The sequence below is a fragment of the Mytilus californianus genome, unplaced genomic scaffold, assembly GCF_021869535.1.
Source record: "Mytilus californianus isolate M0D057914Y unplaced genomic scaffold, xbMytCali1.0.p SCAF_1, whole genome shotgun sequence".
NCBI lineage: Eukaryota > Metazoa > Mollusca > Bivalvia > Mytilida > Mytilidae > Mytilus > Mytilus californianus.
Window position 1 is genome coordinate 37,456,906 of NW_026262581.1, and position 18,293 is coordinate 37,475,198.

General features: G+C 32.8%; 2 protein-coding genes across 6 annotated transcripts in view; one reads left to right on the forward strand and one right to left on the reverse strand.

The window, feature by feature from the left end:
• The window catches only part of LOC127702978 (nuclear transcription factor Y subunit beta-like), a 298,592-nt gene that overhangs the window by 120,370 nt on the left and 159,929 nt on the right, over positions 1–18,293 (reverse strand). The window lies entirely within an intron of this gene.
• LOC127702168 (putative leucine-rich repeat-containing protein DDB_G0290503) overlaps positions 1–18,293 on the forward strand; it is a 72,145-nt gene that overhangs the window by 20,380 nt on the left and 33,472 nt on the right. Inside the window, exons 3-4 of the mRNA XM_052206277.1 lie at positions 2,068–2,341; positions 8,077–8,956. Coding sequence (XP_052062237.1) covers positions 2,068–2,341; positions 8,077–8,956 — 1,154 coding nt within the window. The remainder of the gene's footprint in view (positions 1–2,067; positions 2,342–8,076; positions 8,957–18,293) is intronic.

An 18,293-nucleotide genomic window follows, 5' to 3' on the forward strand; every position in this document is an offset into this window, starting at 1 on the left:
TATTCATATGATGAAGACATAATCTTTCAATCAGTTTAATTGAGGTCTGGAGCTGGCATGTCAGTAACTGCTAGTAGTCTGTTGTTATTTATGTATTATTGTCATTTTGTTTATTTTCTTTTGTTTCCTATTCTGACATCGGACTCGGACTTCTCTTGAACTGAGTTTTACTGTGCGTACTGTTGTACGTTTGTTTTTTCTACATTGGCTAGAGGTATAGGGGGAGGGTTGAGATCTCAAAAAAACATGTTTAACCCCGCCGCATTTTCGCGCCTGTCCCAAGTCAGGAGCCTCTGGCCTTTGTTAGTCTTGTATCATTTTTAATTTTAGTTTCTTGTGTATAATTTGAAGTTTGGTATGTTGTCCATTATCACTGAACTAGTATACATATTTGTTTAGGGGCCAGCTGAAGGACGCCTCCGGGTGCGGGAGTTTCTCGCTGCATTGAAGACCCATTGGTGGCCTTCGGCTGTTGTCTGATCTATGGTCGGGTTGTTGTCTCTTTGACACATTCCCCATTTCCATTCTCAATTTTATTGTAGTAGCCCACAATGCATTGTAGTTCATTAATTTGATTGGTCAGTTTTTCAAAGCTATGTTTACCTTCTATTTAGAAAATTACTATACAAATATATATTGACATCAGGAAATCTGGAGTTCCTGACCTGGTTTAAAAACAACAAACTAATAAAACAATCAAAAACAGATATTTACCATGTTTACACAGTTAATTTTCAATCATTTAGTTCAATGTAGCATATTATAAAAGATGAAACTGTTAAAGAGATACATGTAGTAAACCTTTTTTTTATATACAAATCAAAATAATACATTGTAGAAAACTGTGTCAAATACTTCTTGATACTTTGTTTAAAAGTAAAAGTGTTTGGGCTTTATGCATTTTGTATGATAGTCCATTCCATAGAACTGATCCAGAATAAACTAAAGATTTTTAAAAAATCCATATGAAAGATTTGACACCATATTTTAAATTCTATTATAAAATAGATTAAGTAAGCACTATGGTAAATTTAAATGGGTAATGATGGATGCAAACTCCATTGGAAATTTGAATTGAGATTATGACCATATCTTGAGGGAAAGAATTTTTTGGGGGGAAAAGGTGGGGAGGGGGGGGGTAAAAAGAAATTGTGGGGGGTCAATTTTTTCTCATTTCAGATTTCAGAAATTAAAAAGAAAAATTCTTCAAATATTAGTTTTTTTGCAAAAAAAAAGTGTGTGTGGGGGGGGGGGGGGGGGGGGTTAATACGCAACAGCAAAGTGTATTGCACAAAAGCAAAAAATTGAACATGAATTCAAATCATATAACCAATTCTAAGTTCTTTGACTACAGTTATTCTGTGTCAGAAACCTTTTATGTGTCAAATATTTAATTACAATCCAAATTCAGACCTGTATCAAGCGCAAATATTGCGTCCATTATTGCCCCAACTGTTCAGGGTTGGACCTCTGCGGTCGTATCCAGCTGTGCTCGGCGAAGCAATTTATTTACAGTTAACAAAAAGATACAGTCTGGAGTTCAAGTTTGTTACACATCAATTACTTTTTCAAACCTTCATAGAATTTTATGAAACTTTGGCACAAGCTTTTGTATGTTTAAGAGATAATGTCTGAAGCAAACTTTTGAAAATATATAAATTTTTTTTTCAGTATTTTTCTGATAGATGGACTTAGTTATTTACAGTTAACATTTATCATGTTTACACACAGTCTGGGATTAAACTTTTTTGACATGATAAATTTTTAAACCTTCATGGATTATTATGAAATTTGAACAGAAGCTAATCTTCAAGACCATGAAATAGCATCTAAAGAAAAAGTTTGAATTTTTTTTTAATTCTGTATTTTACTGATTAATGGTCTCACTTTTTAAGTCAACATTATACTTCTACACTGATAGCAGCAATCGCAGGCGAGACACAGGGTTCTGCGGAATCCCTTATGAATTTTTATTTAAACATTTGCATTATAATATGAAATTTACATACAGGCAAGACATATGTATACATAAACCTCTTTTGTCAACAGTTTTTTTTTGAATTGTAGAAGAAAAAGAGAAAACAATTCTCAAGGATGACAGTTTAGAAGAAAAATATCAGAAAAGAAAGACAAAGAAAAAGATGAGGTCATCAAATGATGAAGAACCTTGTTCCAAAATAAAGATGGTTGAGAACTTAAAGAAAAAACAAACATCAATGGACATTGTGTACACTACAGAGGCTTTGAGAAAGATATTAAATGAAAAAAATAATCTTACAAAAAATCAAAAGAAAAATCTCAAGAAAAAGCTGCATAAATTTATTATGAAAGAGAAAATTGGGTATGTTTTACCAGCGTTAATGTTAACAAAGTTAGTGTGAATATCATCCATATAGAACAGGGTTCCCCCTCCCCCCACCCAAATCGAAAAAAAAAATGAGATTGAAGGACATATTTTGGGTTCTTTTTAATTTCTTTTGCATAAGTATGTAAAGGCAATCAAACCAATTACAGTAATCACTGAGAGACTAAGGGCAAGAAATTAGATTATAATACATGAACATGATTTACTTGCTCCTTGAAATCAGTATAGTTTACCATTAACATGATTAATTGTTAACTGACATTGCATGCACATGCATATTTTGAAGTGTTAAAAACACCAGTCAGTGGTGTAGATTGGTTCTGCGTGCAGTCTGGACCCTCTAAAGGCTCCGAAGATTTAGCAAATACAAATAACAATTTTGATGTTGGAAATTTATATTTCTCAGCAGGTTTTCTGTTCTGTCTCATTTTCATGATTGAATATTTGGTTTGCAGCTTGATAATGTTGAGTTGTAGCCAGTTAGCAATTTTTACATTTGCCATATAGCCACATCTAATTTGCTAATACTTTAAAATTTTACAACACTTATTGTACACGGAAAATTTTCGTCAAAGTTTTCTTGGCTTCTATGAATTAGAATGGTTTAATATTTGGTCTGAAAATTGATAATATTAAGTTATAGCTTAGGCAATTTTAAGATAGTTGGCCAAGTTTCATGGCCATAGGATATATATTATAGAAACTAGGGCCATTTTAATATTGAAATTTGGATGTTTATTTTTGACGTTTAAATCAAATATTTTCAACTGTCAAGATTTTGGCCTAAAAAATTTAAATATTGCAAAAATTTGCTTTTTAGATACTCTTGAATTTAATATAATAAGTACTAAAAGCAACAGAACACTCATTTGATTTATCAGATTTATTACAGTTATTCAAAAGTCAAATTTATATGAGCCTGTGCCTGAAAATAGAGATTTTCGAATTAAGGGAAGCCTTACAAAAACATGCATTTTTTTCAACCAATTTGAAGTTTTTGAAAGTTTTTAACCATACATTATTCTTCCATATATATTAAATGTACTTTAAATGTAAAGAAAAGTTACAAAAAGCATACCACATGAGTATAAAATGGTCTTAGGCCATGTAAGACTGAGAATTATTTAGAGTCGATTTAGGCCGTAGCCCATATTTACATATAAAAATGCACACAGAGGCTATAAGGAATTGAAATTTGTTACTTTTTGCTCATTTCTATGCTAAGATGTCATGATACAAGAAGTCTAATTGCAAAAGGACTCTTGAATTCAACTTTTTTTTGCAGACAGTATGGTCTGATGACAGTTTTTCACTTTTCAATGGAAAACTTGCATGTAGTTTTAGTCTCACTTGGCATATATTTGAACCACTTACTATCCTAAAGAAGAAAATTATGGTAGCATATGAAATGAATAGGGTGTACTGATCATTGTAAAGTGTTTTTTTTACAGATTTAGTGAAATATTTGTGACGGACTACAGATTTTATATACAAAGCTCTTCACATTTCACATACATCAAACAGGCCGTTTAACAGGGACATAAATACAAATATTCTGCACATTTTTCTGTGATAATCTACTTTTCTCTAGATTCCGAGTTCACAGATGGTTAATTAAATTTGATTTAAGCATAGAAACACAAATATCAGGAACATAAAAAGCTGTCAGATAGAAAGTCAGCATGGCTCTTAGGCATAAAATGGAAACTGCTTTAAAATGCTTATTTTAGCCGTATAATGCCAAAATGGGACATTTTAACAAAGATGTAAATCCTTTACTTTTATTGAGTTTGACAAATTGAAATTGCCTGTGAAAGACAGTTTTTGCCAATATATTTAAGGGGATATTTTAAGAAACTATAATGATAGATGGAGAGAAAGTTTAAATTTTTTTAGCAAAGTAAGATCTACAAATGACCAAAATTTTCAGTTAATCCTTCAAAGGAGTTATTGCCCTTTAAAAGATTATTTTTACCCAAATTTTAGTTTTTTTTCTCTTTTTTAGTTGCAGTATGCAAGACATAGGGATAACAATCCCGAAATGATGGCGTAAACTATTTGTATAAAGCTTTATATTTCAGAAGGAAGAAGACCTGGATGCTTCATACCTTGTATGCAGATACCTTATGTTACAAAGTTTCCATCTGTATGTCCATTGTCCTTGACCTCATTTTCATGGTTCAGTGACTGCTTGAACAATAAATGGGGAATGTGTCCATGGGACACAGATGATGCCCCCACTTGCATATCATGTACATTTGTAAAGGGACATAACTGAAGAACGGTTAAAGTGACGCTACCCAAATTTATACTTGATATGAGTTTTGTTGTAATAAATATTTTGTATAAGTTTCATAGCATTTGGTTGAGGCAAACTTTAGTTAGAGAACAGAAACGAAAAATTCAGCAATTTTTCCATTTGTAAAGGGGCATAACTCTAGAACAGTTAAAGTGACACCACCAAAAATCAAACTTTATCTGTATTTTGTGTTAATAAGCATTGTGTATAAGTTTCATAACATTCCGTTGAGGCTAACTTAAGTTAGAGAATGGAAACGGAAAATTCAGCAATTTTTCCTTTGTAAAGGGGCATAACTCTAGAATGGTTAAAGTGACACCACCAAAAATAAAACTTGATCTGTGTTTTGTGGTAATAAGCATTGTGTATAAGTTTCATAACATTTGGTTGAGGCAAACTAAAGTTAGAGAACTGAAATGAAAAATTCAGCAACTTTTCCATTTATAAACTTCTTCATGTCCGTCAGGTAGGGTTCACCTGACCTCAAACTCATTTCATGGATCAGTGATCATAGTTAAAGTTATGTGGTCAGGTCTGTATCTCAGATGCTGTAAGCAATAGACATGATAGATCAACCATCTTTGGTGTATGGAATGATTATAAGGTGAACATGTCACTCTGGCAGGTTTCATCTGACCTTGACCTCAATTTCAGGTTCATTGGACAATGTTCAGTTTTTGTGGTTTGATCTATTTCTCATATACTATACTAGAACACACCCGCTACATTGCGGGTCCATGACTGAATTAAAGTACCTATGACTTATTTTCATCCTGGATTTTTAGTATTCGTATTGTCATAAAGAAATGCATATTTATAAAGGAAGACCAGTAAAAATATCTGCAAATGTTGCATCTTTTTTTTTTACAAAAAAATCCATATGAAAGATTTGACACCATATTTTAAATTCTATTATAAAATAGATTAAGTTAGCATTATGGTTAATTTAAATGGGTAATTATGGTTTCAAATTATGGGGGGTGGGGGGGGGGGGGGGGGGTGGAGGGGGGGTTAATATGCAACAGCATAGTTTATTGCACAAAAGCAAAAAAAAAGGGGGGGGTAAATTTTTTTTTTTTTTTTGTGGGGGGAGGGGTGTATTGCACAAAAGCAAAAAATTGAATATAAATTCAAATCATATAACCAATTCTAAGTTCTTTGACTACAGTTATTCTGTGTCAGAAACCTATTATGTCAAATATTGAATTACAATCCAAATTCAAACCTGTATCAAGCACGAATATTGTGTCCATTTTTGCCCCAACTGTTCAGGGTTGGACCTCTGCGGTCGTATAAAGCTGCGCTCGGCGAAGCAATTTATCTTCTTTGTATTGATCTGATGAGTTAATCCTTTTTCAACTGATTTTTGTAGTTTGTTCTTATGTTGTGCTGTTACACCACTGTCCCAGGTTAGGGAGAGGGTTGAGCATTCACAAACATGTTTAACCCCACCATGCTTTGGCCTATCACAATACCAATTGCTCAAATAGTTTACCAAATTGCAGTTTGAATTTTTCTCCACAAACTGATCAACTGGTAAAATATTTTTGCTAATTGCTTCAGTGATAGGTTATTAGTGTGAAGAAAGTGCAGTGATATAAAAATAATCCTTACCATCCAACTTCAGTTATTTAATGTCTGTGTTATGAAATAGAAATAAATCATCACCTACTATAATATAAGGAACTGGTTTAAACAGGTCTGACTTTTACTTGAAAACTTCTATCCTAATGACATTATTTTTATAAATAATTAGTTCTTATAATTGTTTGGTTAGTTAATAATTTATTGCTTTGTTTTCTAACAGGAAGTTATTGTGTAATTTTAATTTGGATACTTTTTTCTATAATAATTACTAATCTACATGAATTAAAGGGAAATAATTTTTATTCAGTCATTGTAAAAAAAAATTTAATAAGATAGTCCTTGGATGGTGTAAACTTCCCACTAACACCATACACCATTACACCATTCACCATACACCATACACCATTACACCATTCACCATACACCATACACCATTACACCATTCACCATACACCATACACCATTACACCACACACCCTGTGCCATTACACCATACATGTTACACCTTTGCACCATACACCTTACACATTACACCATAATGCAATTTAATTTCAAAGAAAGCGTGCGACTACAAAATTATTTATTCATTTTAAAAAACAAATTTTGATCACAATATTGTAAATTAATGTATAAAATTAAAAATCAGTTCTTATCAATATTTTGCATAGTTTTTAAATGTCGTAAACCATTCATTCACACCATTCCCGATCGCACGTTACACCATTACACCATTTCCCTTACACCATACACCTTCTACCATTGCACCATATGCCATACACCATTACACCATACACGTTTTTTTGGGAAGTTCACACCATCCAAGGGATGTACCAGGCTGGTGCTTTGTATGGCAGAGGCAAGCTTTGTCTACAGAAGACTCATCAGTGAGGATCGAATAAAAAAATTTGAAAATGCCAAATTAAGTATGAAGTTGAAGAGCATTGAGAAAACAAAATTCCAAAAGGTTTTTCAAAATAATGCATAATCTTATCCTCGGGGGTAGAAAATCCTTAGTATTTTGAACAATTCAAATTTTTGCAAACAGTTAATTTATAATTTTGACCATATGAATGAGAATTCATGTCAACACAGAATTGCTGACTACAGGGCTGGTGATACCCTCATAATTTACAGAGGAATCTATGATTTATACAACTTTGATTGTGTCCCATAATATGTTTTGAACAGTTTTTTTTTCAAAATTTTCATTATCTTAAAAATAGATTTCAGTGTTCTTTTAAGAACAGAGTATTGTGGGATAGTTTAATAATCATATAAATAATGTTTAGAACAAATTATTTATAAAATGTCAATATGAGTATAGAATGATTTTAAGGTAAACCTTATCTTAAAGACTTTCAACATAAACAATCATAATTAATTAATCAGCCAAGATATTTCTGTGCACCCTTGTTTATTTTGTGATTTACTTTTGCGACAAATGGTCTAAAATGGCAAATGGGGAGGTTAATATGCTCACCTAAAATTGGTTTTACCCCACCACATTTTATGCCTTTTCCAAGTCAGGCAATCTGACCAATGTATGTGTTGTTCCTTGTAGCTTGTACGTGTTAGTATGTCTATTTTTCTGGGGAGTGTTGATGGTTGATGTGGTCTGTTGTACTGTCCAATATATTTGGTAACTCCTGGGCCTAAAGTCATAAAACGTTACTCAGTGCTCGGAATACAAAAACTGTGCTCTAATTTCTAAACACCAGTATTTTAATTGGTTGAATTCAGTGAGTCTAAGTAAGATAATCAACCCTAAATGTTTATGTATATGTTCCCACTAGAATCTTTATTTTATTTTCGTTCTCTGTTGTAGGAAGAATGGTTTCAAGGCATCTAGTAATATGGATGCTAAAACAGATAAACCTCTGATCACTGAAAAAGGGAACAAGGGAAAACAACTTGAAAATGATGAAAAAATAAATAAAGTCAGAGGAATATTTGAAAAAAGAAAAAACGTATTGAAACCAACTGATGAAGAAGGTTCTTCTGCAGATATTAGCAACAATATTAATAAGAGAAAGAAAAAAGTCTCAATTGGAAGTGATGAAAATCAGTCTGGAACTGTGCCTAAAAAGAAAATGAAGAAAAGAAAAAAGATCCTTTCAGATTTAAATGATACAACAGTTTTAGACATGTCTATAACTGCGGAAATCCCAGAAATTCAGACACCAAGGAAAAAGTTAAAGCATACCAAAAGTTGCTGTGAATTTTCAACAGACCAGACAGAATTGAAACAAAACAAACATGGGTTAAAAAGAAAGTGTGAGAAAGAAATTTACTCATTGACAAGTGACATAGAACAAATTGATGATGAAAAGAAAGTGAAAAGCAAAGATAGAATAAATAATGAATTGAATTCCAAAGCTTCATTGAGTGAATCCTTAAATACTACAGATAATACAAATGAAGTTTATAATTTGAAATTACACAGAAAGAGGAAAAAAATGAAAGATCAGGAAAACAATCTGCAAAATGGATGTGAAGTTAGAAATGACATAAATAACCATGGAATGGTTAATAATCAAGATGGAGAAGAAATAATTAGAACAACAAACAATGAATATAAAGATAATAGTAAACATGAAAAGAGTAAACACAAGTTAACAGACATAACATGTTCAGAGAAAACAACCAGTCAAGATGAGAAGTATAGTATTGATAAAAAAGGCAGTTACATAATAAAAGAGGAAGAGGTTAGATTTATGTAATTTTGACCATGGCTTCATTGTTTGTGCCATTATAACACTTGACTTTAAGCTCATTAGACCCTAATCCTGTGTTGGTTAAGTATCATCCCATTACAAAGTTCTGTTTCTTAATTAGAGCATACAAATTTCCTGCTTTAGTCTGAAACTTTACAATTTTCTCCCTTTTTACTCGGATGAAATCAATAGTTATGCTATCACCCAATTTTAGTTATTCGAAAACTCTCTTAGTTTTACTATATAGTTAGGCGAAAGGGACAGGTTAAGGCTGTTCCGAATGGCTTATCGATTTTATGAGTGCGTTTTTCAAACGCATTTACAGCAATGCCTACACTGACACTATTGAGTGCAAAATCGCATTCTTTATCTCTTCATATATATAAAGGTTTTTATATAGAATAGAATCGTTTTCATAACAGCGTAGACAACCGTAAAACTTTTGTTTACCTTTAACTTGTTTTCCATTGGCTATCGATAACAAATGATTTTATGCTCACTCAGTCTGTCAGAGGCCTTTCATTGGGGATTTAAATAATGATCACTTGTTACACATTTCGATACATAAAATGAAACTTTCTTTTCACAAAACTTTAAAAGATTTGTTTTAAATATTTTTTTTATACCATCACATACAACAGTTTCATTTTAAAGAGTAATAATGTTCAGAGCTGATATCATTAAATATTCCAAAAATACGTTTATTCATTGTAAAAAACTTTAAGTTGATGGGGTTAATTCACAAAATATCTTATTGATTACGAGAATAAGTACTTCTACATTGTAATCATTTTAAAAGAGTGGCCTACTATTTATTCAATGCATACATGTAGGTTTTGTTTGTGAAGAGTTCCGGATAATTAAACTTATTTTAACAATCATGAAGCGTTCTAGAATCATTAACAAGCAGTTTCAGCTTCTGTTTGATGATGGAAAACAGGTTTTTCCAAGAAAATACCGCAAACGACCGCACAGGATTTGAAATTACCGGAGTTTCATTAGACCTTTTCTAACAGTTACAAAAAGTTTTTTTACCTAAAATTTCGTGGGGAGAAGGGGGTGCGGACTATGTACCACTGCGAACTATACAAGCCTTTCTACGGTATTGGAAAAAGTAACGTTGTGTAAATCATTACAATTATTTTATTTCAAATGAATATCAAGCTGTAGCATTTTTCCGCTGCGAGCAAATTTTGACTGTTTACCGCATTTTTAAAATTAATTTTCTTGTTGTAATCCTGTTGGAAGCTGCACTGTGTAGTTTATTTTTCTTTTATTGTTTATTGACAAATATAATCAAGACAGACAAAAAATGTTTGAAAGGTTACATGTTAAAATAGAGAATGGAAGTGGGGAATGTTTCAAAGAGACAACAACCCGACCAAAGAGTAAACAAAACAACCAAAGGCCACCAATGGGTCTTCAACACAGCGAGATAATCCCGCACCCGAAGGCGCACTTAAGCTGGCCCTTTAACAAAAATGTGTACTAGTTCAGTGAAAATGGACGTCACACTGAACTAAACAAATAAATGAACTAAAGTTAAAAAACATACAAAATGAAGACTAACAAAGGCCATATGCTCCTGACTTGGGACAGGAGCAAAAAATGCGACGGGGTTAAACATGTTTAGTGAGATCTCAACCCTCCCATATACCTTGAGCCTATGTAGATTAAACAAACACACAGCAATACACAGCTACATATTGTGCCAAAGTCGGGCTGGGGAGGGTGCGTGTTATACTGATTTAACCCACTGTATTGTGTGCCTGCACCAAGTCTAGCCAGGGAGGGATTGCATGTTAAACTGGATTAGCCCCACTAAATTTTGAGCGAAACGTCCGGCTATCCGGGTTTTGTGTTGTTCATTGTTGATTAAACGTCTATTTTACTATTTATGGACAGGACTCGATGGTCTTTGTTGTTGTGGTCTTTTAATTTTCCTACCTTTTATCTTTTTATGTATTATTGTCGTATAACAGATCTAAAGCTGTTTAATTACGAAACTATCTGCAATATATTTAATAGTCCTAAACATGCATGACAAATTTGACACTAGACGTTACGCAAACAAAAATCAATACACCAATGTCTCTAAAGTCACAATTGATACAACTTTATATAAAAATAAGGAGATGTGGTATGATTGCTAATAAGACAACTATCCACCAAAGTTCAAATGAATTGGTTGTAAGCAATTAAAGGCAACCGTATGGCCTTCAACAATGAGAAAAACCCATACCGTATAGTCAGCTACAACAGTCCCCGACATGAAAAATATGAAACAATTCAATTGAGAAAACCAACGGCCTAATCTACAACAAAACAATTAACGAAAAACAAATTTTCTGCTCTTTGGTCGGGTTGTCTCTTTGATACATTCCCCGTTTCAATTCTCAATTTTATTATAGATATAACTACATATAAAAATAAGAATATGTGGTGTGATAGACAATCAGACAAATACCTTCCAGTGGTCAACAGACGTTAGCAATATAGGTCACCGTACGACCTTCAACAATAAGCAAAACACACACTGTATAGCATGAAAGCTTCAAATGGCCTTATGACAAACACGACAGTTGAATGGATGCAGAACAGAGCGAGTGAAAAAACACGGATACCGCATGGAAACTGGCAAATGGTCCGCAATGTTACTTTGGTCAACTCACTAACTTGAAATTAAAGACCTGGCGAATTTAAGTCCTTATCTTTGGCTGAGATGTATATTTAAAAAAAAAGGAAAATCAAGGTTTGTTTGGACATTTTTATAATGCAAGTCTTGGTTTTAAATTATTTGCGGGTAAGCTTAAGGAGTCAATAACAAATAATCACTCCCAGAAAGACGGGAAAATCCATTAACAAAAGAAAAAATGAATATACGAACTACAGTGCACAGTATATTATATACATATTTTATTTGCGATCATAAAATGTAAGAAGTCGTCCATTACTATGTAAATTGGGTCGATTAAAAAAAAAAGCTGAATATGTTTCTGTTGCCAAGGGTTTTTCACAAGTATAGTAGTTAGCAGAAAAGTTCACCAAACTATACATTTTACCTATTCAAAAACGTAAATGCATATTTCACAAGGCTTGATCCAAATAGCTTTTTTACTGTCTAATAACTTGCAAGTACGAAAAAGACAGGACAGAAGTATATTTTGTCTATATGTTTTGTGTTTGCACACTTTTTAAAGTTGATCATGCATTCGTTTTAAAATAAAATTTTGACCAGATAAAAGTTAAAAGATGACATAATTGGACAACCGCAATTGTTAAATTGCTTTGACGTCCGAAAAAAGATAATAATCAACACAAGCATTGTAACTTTTAAAGCCAGTTAAATCCTTTTTTTGCTGAAAGAACGTGCGATATCATAAAAATTGATTATCAAAACATAACAAAAACAAAAGTAAAGAACGTTTAAGTATTCAATATAAATCAAAACACAACCCATACAGAAAAAATGATAGGATGGCCAACTGCATTGCTCAACTGGCCGCCAGTTGAACAAACAGTTGAGGGCCAGTTGAGGGCTAGCTGGCCATCAGTTGAGCAAATAGTTGAGGGCCAGTTGAGGGCTACCTGGATTTTTGCCATGCAAATTAGGTAGCCCTCAACAATCAAATGCTCAACTATATGCAAATTAGTTGAGCAAGGTTGAGAAAATATCATAGTTGAGGGCTAGGTGTCCAACAGTTGAGCAATTAGAGTTGAGGGCTACCTGGCCAACAGTTGAGGACCAGGTCATTAAAAGTTGAGGGCTAGGTGGTCAATAGTTGAGGGCCAGGTCATTAAAAGTTGAGGGCTAGGTGGCCAATAGTTGACGGCCAGGTCTTTAAAAGTTGAGCATTACATGTATCTGGTAATTGCACACTGATGACTACACATTGTAGAAAAAATAAATTTAAATTGTGTATTTTATTTAGCCAAAATACTGCTGAAAGATCTTAACACACAACAAACTACATGCCAGCTTTATCCTTGCTTTTTAAAAGTTATTACCTAGTAAATAAAATCTAGTTAATCCTGCAGCCATATTAATCTTTATGCAAGGTGAAGTATTTAGATATATATTGAAATACTCAAAACAGAAAGTGTTGTTCAACCAGAAAAAAAATTATATATATTTATCTGTCATTTGTGGATGGATGTCTTATTTGCAGTCATACCCCAGATCTCTAGTTTTATACCAAATTCATTATATTAGAATATTCTTATTTTATTAGTAATACTTTCTAAAACAAATTGTCTTAATAATAAAATAAATATGTCTCCTGTCTTACACATTTTGATAATATATAAATTAATGCATAAATATATTGTCTAAAATTTTACTCCACTCTAAAAAGTTAAGAAGACACTTTAAATATCACTATTTTGAACTAAAAGAGCATATACACTTATTCAAAATGGTGGAAATTCTAATCCAATGTACTTACCAAAAGATGTTTCCATAAATATGTGTTAAAACATCAATCTTCCTAAATCCAAGAGTCATGTCATCAGAAGAATACACTGCACTATTCAATGTCAATACAGTTATTTGTAACTTTTTGATCTACATGCATCCATTGTAAAATTCATATTTTATTCATGATAGCTAGAAGACATCTTTGCTTGCCATGTGCAAGCTCAAGCCCAGTTAAAATTTTAAATGTTTGAGGTTGTTTAGGGTATTTTGACAGTGTGATCCCTTTGAAATTTGCCCCTAATAATAACTGTTAATTACCTAAATCATGAATATTTGATATATATATTTGACCCTTTGGTGACCCCACAGTTTAAATGTCTATAATAAATACTTCGTGAATAGTGGGCGTTACAGACGAACGTTTAACTAATCTGACCCAGTCAATGGGATATTTTAGCGCAACAATCAATGGTCTCGGCTACACTGTTATGCACATGATTCTAATTGTTTCAACAATATTTTATGTTCATCCTATTTTCTTTAATCCTTAGTAAACATGGTAAAAAGACTATATTTTTTTATTTTAAATCTAGTTTTCTAGAGTTATTTTATATCACGACTGGAATTACCATTGTAAGTTCTTATAACATTTATTTATCTAGATGCTTGAATATTATGTAATTTTATAGAAGAAATATTTGATAACTATAATATAGATATAATAATTTCAAGTAAATGCTTAGAACAGAAATAAAATACTGTTCCTTTTCCTAAATTGGTTTTTGTCAAATGCTTCAAAATGTTTCACAAAATGATACATATTTAGTTATACATGTCATCAGCGATGGTTTCAGGATACTGATTCATTTTGCCATTGAGGTGCAATTATGAATATTGGAGGGTCTATATGATTATCGTCTACATTTTCCAACAATTTTCAACATGCTTCAATAAAATAACAATAGAATTTGGGGCTTAATGTTGCTATATGTATTTTGATACAAAATAATAAATTTTACATGTCTTTGTAATTCATCAAAGGTCTTGACTACTCAAAAGGAAATAATATGTATCAGAAAGACAATATACAACTTTAGTTCCAACATAATTTTGGTTTTGGTAGTGAATGTCTTTCTTGTACATTTTTGGATAAATACTCATAATTTACCAAATTCATCAAGTACCTACTATAACAATATGACATTCAACAAGTACCTGCTATACATAGAGTACATTCAACAAGTACCTACTATACCAATAAGCTATTCAACAAGTACCTGGTATATATCCACAGGACATCCAACAAGTACCTGCTTTAACTAAAGGACATTCAACAGGTACCTGCCATAGCTTTATGACATTCAACAAGTGCCTGCTTTAACAACAGGATATTCATCATGTACCTGCTATAACTATAGGACATTCAACAGGTACCTGCTATATCTATTGGACATTCATCACGTGACTACTATAGCTATATGACATTCAACAAGTACCTGCTTTAACTAAAAGACATTCAACGAGTACATTCTTTGACCATAAGATGTTCAACAAGTACCTGCTATACTAATAAGATATTCAACAAGTACCTGCTATACTAATAAGATATTCAACAAATACATGGTATATCTATAGGACATTCAACAAGTACCTGTTATACATAGGGGACATTCAACAAGTACCTATTATAACAATATGACATTCAACAAGTACCTACTATACCTAGATGACATTCATCAAGTACATACTATAAAATTTATGACATTCAACAAGTACCTACTATACCAATATGATATTCAACAAGTACCTACTATACCAATAAGACATTCAGCAAGTACCTTCTAAACATAAAAGAAATTCAACAAGTACCCGCTATACCAAGAGGATATGCACCAAGTACCTACTATAACAATATGACATTCAACAAGTACCTACTATACCAAGAGGACATTTAACAAGTACCTGCCAAACACAGAGGACATTCAACAAGTACCTGCTATACCAAGAGGACATTCAACAAGTACCTACTATAACAATATGACAATCAACAAGTACCTGCTATACGTTGAGGACATTCAACAAGTACCTGTTATAACAATATGACATTCAACAAGTACCTACTAAACCAATACAACATTCAACAAGTACCTGCTAAATATAGAGGACATTCAACAAGTACCTTCTATACCTAGAGGACATTCATCAAGTTCCTAGTGTAACAATGTTACATTCAACAAGTACCTACTATACCAATAAGATATTCAAGAAGTACCTACTATACCAATATGACATTCAACAAGTACCTTCTATACATAAAAGAAATTCAACAAGTACCCGCTATACCAGGAGGATATGCATCAAGTACCTACTATAACAATATGACATTCAACAAGTACCTACTATACCGAGAGGGCATTCAACAAGTACTTGTTATACACAGAGGACATTCAACAAGTACCTGCCATTCCAAGAGGACATTCAACAAGTACCTACTATACCAATACAACATTCAACAAGTACTTGCTTTACATAGAGGACATTCAACAAGTACCTACTATACCTAGAGAACATTCATCAAGTACCTACTATAACAATATGACATTCAACATGTACCTACTATACCAATACGATATTCAACAACTACCTACTATACCAATACGACATTCAAAAAGTACCTGCTATACATAAAAGAAATTCAACAAGTACCCGCTATACCAAGAGGATATACATCAAGTACCTACTATAACAATAAGACATTCAACAAGTACCTACTATACCAATACGACATTTAGCAAGTACCTGCTATACATAAAAGAGTGGTGAAAGATATATAACGTGTTGATAGATATACAAAGTGGTGATAGACATACAGATTGGTGATAGATATTGAGTGGTGAAAGATATACAAAGTGGTGATATATATAGAGTGGTGATAGATATACAAAGTAGTGACAAAATGATAAAAAACAAATTCAAAGGGCAATAACTCTTGTAAGCCATCAATTGACAATTTCGGCTAAGTTGACTAATTTGTAGCAATATCCTTTAACTTTACGTTCCGCTATATATTTGATGTTCTCTCACTAAATAATACAAAATTTGGTGACTATGTTGAACGAATCTATCCCATCGAACTAGAGATAAAGGATACTACAGATACAGTTAAGTCTGCCTCATATCTTGACTTACATCTAGAAATTGACAATGAGGGTCGGTTGAAAACAAAACTTTACGACAAAAGAGATGATTTCAGCTTCCCAATTGTGAACTTTCCATTTCTATGTAGCAACATTCCAGCAGCGCCTGCATATGGAGTATATATCTCCCAATTGATACGATATTCACGGGCTTGTATTTTCTATCATGATTTCCTTGATAGAGGATTGCTGCTCACAAGGAAGCTATTAAACCAAGAGTTCCAAATGGTGAAGTTGAAATCATCCCTTCGTAAATTTTACGGACGCCATCACGAGTTGGTTGACCGTTATGGAATAACCGTTTCACAGATGATATCGGATATGTTCCTTATGTCGTAACTACAATACCCTTAAATTCCCTTTTCACGAATGTGACCTACCGAATTAGACTATTTACCGGATTTGTAATAACATAAGCAACACGACGGGTGCCACATGTGGAGCAGGATCTGCTTACCCTTCCAGAGCACCTGAAATCACCCCCAGTTTTTGGTGGGGTTCGTGTTGCTTAGTCTTTAGTTTTCTATGTTGTGTCATCTGTACTATTATTTGTCTATTTGTCTTTTTATTTTTGGCCATGGCGTTGTCAGTTTGTTTTCGATCTATGAGTTTGACTGTCCCTCTGGTATCTTTCGTCCCTCTTTTGTAGATCTTATTTTGCTGAACACTTTTGCTTTTACAATTTCTCTCCATCTATTATAATTTCTGCAAACAATGAGTACTATAAGGGGTCAATTGACTATTCATTCACGTTTATTCATTTAAGATGTTATTGTACTTAACCTTTCCTTAAAATTGTTCTAAGAGTATATTGTCCTTAAAATGTATTTAAAATTTATCTCTATCTGTTAAAAATTACAGGATAATAACCAAAAAGCTGCAAAATTTGCAAAAAAATACATTTCAGGTCAATAACTCCAAAATAGGTAGTCAACTTGTTTCTGCAAATATCCTTGAAGAATGACCTTAACCTGCTGGTCAATTTAATCCTGTGTCAGATTTGCTCCAATTGCTATAGTTTTTTTTTCCAGATATATAAGCCTTTACACTTTAAAATGTACTAAAAATGAAATTTCAGGAGGAATTACTTCAAAATAGGTTGTCTTATTTTTTTTTCAAAATTCCACAAGAGATATAAAATATTCACCTACTAATCATTATTACCCCATGTCAGATTCGTTTGAGTGCTTTAGTTTTGAAATATAATCATGCATTTGCCTATGTTATATTCTTAACAACAGCAGCCATGCTTGTCGATGGATTAAATAACCATGGAATTTAAGTCAGGTGAGTAAAAAAAAAGGAGGGGAGGGGGGGGGGGGGGGGGGGGGGGGGGGGTGCATTTTCGAATTTATATATACTGTCCTGTCCCCATGTAAAAAAAATGTACCTATGGTGAATATATACTTAGCCAAATATCAAATTTCAGAAAGCTGGTATGTGTATAGCAATTTTTTTTATATATGGATGAGTATGCCTTTCGGGGCATGCTTTAGTATGTTAGAGTTTGAAATAATATTTATACTTAATACAAAAAAAAAGAAAATGAGGGAAAAAAGGGTTCCAATTAGATGCCTGTGCTGAGTAATTACGTTACAGTAAGACAGCTGCAGATCCAGGTCTTTTAAACTAGGCTATGTTTGGAATGGGACACATAAAAAGTCTATGTATTAACCATATATGTAACTCCATAAGAGTTGCGGCACCCTGGCCC